Raw genomic sequence first — 3,157 nt, 5'->3', positions numbered from 1 at the left:
ACAGCAGCAACCACAACAGCAGCCAGAGCAACAACAGGAGCCACAGCAGCAGCCATAACAGCAGCCACAGCAACCACAACAACAGCCACAGCAGCAGCAATTATTCATGTATATATACATACATACATAATCTATTCCTATTGTTTTTCACCGAGTTATTTTTAATTATATATTTAAAGTTTCCGGGGAAAAAAAATGTGAGTTTATGTAACCATACTGATGAGTTGTGATCTCTCTCTCTCTCTCTCTCTCTCTCTCTCTCTCTCTCTCTCTCTCTCTCTCATACTCTCTCTCTCTCATACTCTTTCCCCTCCAATTCAACAGCATATTTCTCTCTTTCCTCTGTAGATCGCTGGCAAGCTCTTTCAGGGTGGCGGGGGTATCGGGCTGGACCTCGTAGCTATCAATATCAATCGCGGAAGAGACCACGGTCTTAGCGCCTACGTCAGGGTGAGACAAGCTTGTGGCTTCCCCGCCGTTGCTTCCTTCGACGACCTCACCAGCGTCATGTCTCCCGAAATCTTGGCGAATCTACGCAAGGTCTACAAGTAAGTTCTGAAGCAGTTATTTTTTTTTTATCTCTGTTACCTGAATTCGTGGCTAATCTATGCAAGGCCTACGTGTTCCGAAGGCGGGTCTTGTAGCTATGTTGCCCGAAGCATTTAGTAGTCTACGCAAGGTCTACAAGTAAGTTCTGAAGCCTAGGCTTGCTTTATCTATGCTGCCTACTTAGAGATACTGTACAACGTCTACGAGTTTTGTAGGAGTTCCATTCTATGTTATCCGAATGTCTGGCGAATCCACACGAGAGGCTACAAGCGAGTTGTGAAGGTGACTCCTGTTTTACTGCCAGCAGTGATGGTTGCCAGCTGGTGTCTCGATTATATTCAATAAAAAATAAGCAATGATTTACATCCTAACGAGACATTTACGCCCTAGGAGTTCATATTTATATCTTTGAAGTACATATTTACATTCTCGAGGTACATATTTATATGTTTTAGATACACATTTAAATATTTGAGGGACGTGTAGGTAGTCGAAACATGGTCAGTGACGCCAACAACAAAAATATTTTCACATTGTTATATTTATGTTGATGCCCTCAACCCCTAAAAGTCACACAGATTTGATTCAAGGTGAAGATAGCTACAATTCTCTGCAATCAGGAACCTTTCACTAGCATCACGGCACCTTCCCTTTCACCCCTTGAAACTATACTTACATTAATGTAATTAACACTTCCTGTGCATGCAGGAGTGTCGAAGACATCGACCTGTTCGCCGGCGGGCTGTCAGAACTACCAGTGGCAGGAGGGCAGGTGGGACCCACCTTCGCCTGCCTCCTGGCTGACCAGTTCCTCAGGCTCAAGCGAGGTGACCGCTACTGGTTCGAGTACAAGGATGGACCGGGAGCTTTCACCCCAGGTAACGCTGAAGAGCACTCGTTCTTGGGGATGGTAGGTTTATCGGGCCTAAAGCCTATCGACTACTCCTAAGAATGCATATAACCTGTTCAGCATCGGTCAAGAATACTTTAATACCTTAAAATCGAATTCAAGTTAACTTTATACATATATACAGGCAAGAATATATGCACCTCTCGGGGTATACTGTATATACTTACTTGAGGAGATACGACAAACAGGATGCATTATATTTTGCTGGCTGGGTACATATAATGCGTATTATAGAATGCTCTATAATTAAAATTTATTATTATAGCCATGGGAAAGCGCCAAAACCCTTAGAGGGTTTGGTGCCTGGGGAACGGGAGGCAAGTCGGGTATGATCCGAGGAAGAGGAGGATAGCTCCAACTTCTTGGATCAAGAGCCTGTCACTAGTCTGAAGGCCCCCACATCCCTGGCACAAAGATAATATTATTATTATTATAATCAAGGGGAAGCGCTAAACCCGGAGGATTATACAGCGCCTGGGGGGGGGGGGATGTGGAAGGCATTCAGGCTTAATTCGGGGAACTGGAGCACAGATCCAATTTCCTAAATCAAGAGCCCCTCACCAACATCAAGGAACCTTCCTTGAGGGGACAAAGATAATAACTTCTCTTGCTGAGGTGTTGTCTGCTCTCACTATTTGTACTGTTGGTATTACTGCTATAAACACTTATTATTATTATTATTATTATTATTATTATTGTATTGGTTTAATGACATTTCATTTTTCTTGGAGCTGTGATTGCGATAACATGTACCTGTTGTCACAGACCAACTACGGGAGCTGCAGGAGGTGAGTATGGCGCAGGTGATGTGTGACACCATGTTGGACATGACCTCGGTACAGCGGTGGCCCTTCCAGGTGGTCAGTGCCTACAACCCGGAGATGCCATGCTCCTCCAGGTGCATCCCCAAGTTCAACCTCTCCTACTGGAAGTTCTAGCATGATAGTACTTTCAGAGTCCTCCCAGAACGCAAGACCGTCGCCAGAACGCGAGACTGGTCAGAACGCAAGTGTGGTCAGAACACGAGACTGTGGTCAGAACACGAGACTGTGGTCAGAATCCTAAAGATGGCTGAGGAACTTAAGATTTAGGTCCCATTATCAAAACAGCACAATAAAATTATCAAATAATTTTTCAGGCATTTTTAAGTAAATAAAAAATTAATACTGGAAGAAATGTATCATTATAAACATTCTGGTTTTTAAGTACCTCATTATATTAAAATTAAAACTTATGAATTCAGTTTTTTTTTTATTTTAGATTCTAGTGAGTGGTATAACCCCATCACAAAGCTTCAGTGTCAGGAAATACACTCGTCGTGAATACAATTACTAGATTTATTGTATTGCTGGTGGTATTGCACTACCAACAAGATGGTTACCAAGACACATTTTGCAACACATACTCAAAATCTACACGTTTGTCTTATTTATCAACCTGTTGGTCTACCATCAGTAATACACTTGTCTGACGCAGCAACACCATTCTATATTGGTATAGAAGTCTTCTACACTTTCTTTGCTGTACCATTGGTTACAATGATGTTTTACTCGTGGGCCACACGCTCACCTGTAACCTCAGCTGCTTCGACTCGCATCTACTCGAGTACATAAAGTCTGACCACATGCCTGTGTTTTACACTTGAAGGACTGACCACCTCCCACCGAGGGTGTGGGACTGATAACGTCAAATGCTACT

The 3,157-nt window shown here is 43.1% G+C and overlaps 1 protein-coding gene across 1 annotated transcript in view; it reads left to right on the top strand.

Moving 5' to 3' along the window:
- LOC128688652 (salivary peroxidase/catechol oxidase) overlaps positions 1-2,635 on the top strand; it is a 29,298-nt gene extending 26,663 nt beyond the window's left edge. The window contains exons 13-15 of the mRNA XM_070084503.1: positions 349-548; positions 1,258-1,427; positions 2,225-2,635. Coding sequence (XP_069940604.1) covers positions 349-548; positions 1,258-1,427; positions 2,225-2,397 — 543 coding nt within the window. The 3' untranslated portion in view covers positions 2,398-2,635. The remainder of the gene's footprint in view (positions 1-348; positions 549-1,257; positions 1,428-2,224) is intronic.
- The last annotated feature ends 522 nt before the right edge of the window (positions 2,636-3,157 follow it).

Source organism: Cherax quadricarinatus, chromosome 13 (genome assembly GCF_038502225.1).
Source record: "Cherax quadricarinatus isolate ZL_2023a chromosome 13, ASM3850222v1, whole genome shotgun sequence".
Classification (NCBI taxonomy): domain Eukaryota; kingdom Metazoa; phylum Arthropoda; class Malacostraca; order Decapoda; family Parastacidae; genus Cherax; species Cherax quadricarinatus.
This window is presented reverse-complemented; position numbering and strand designations above follow the sequence as displayed.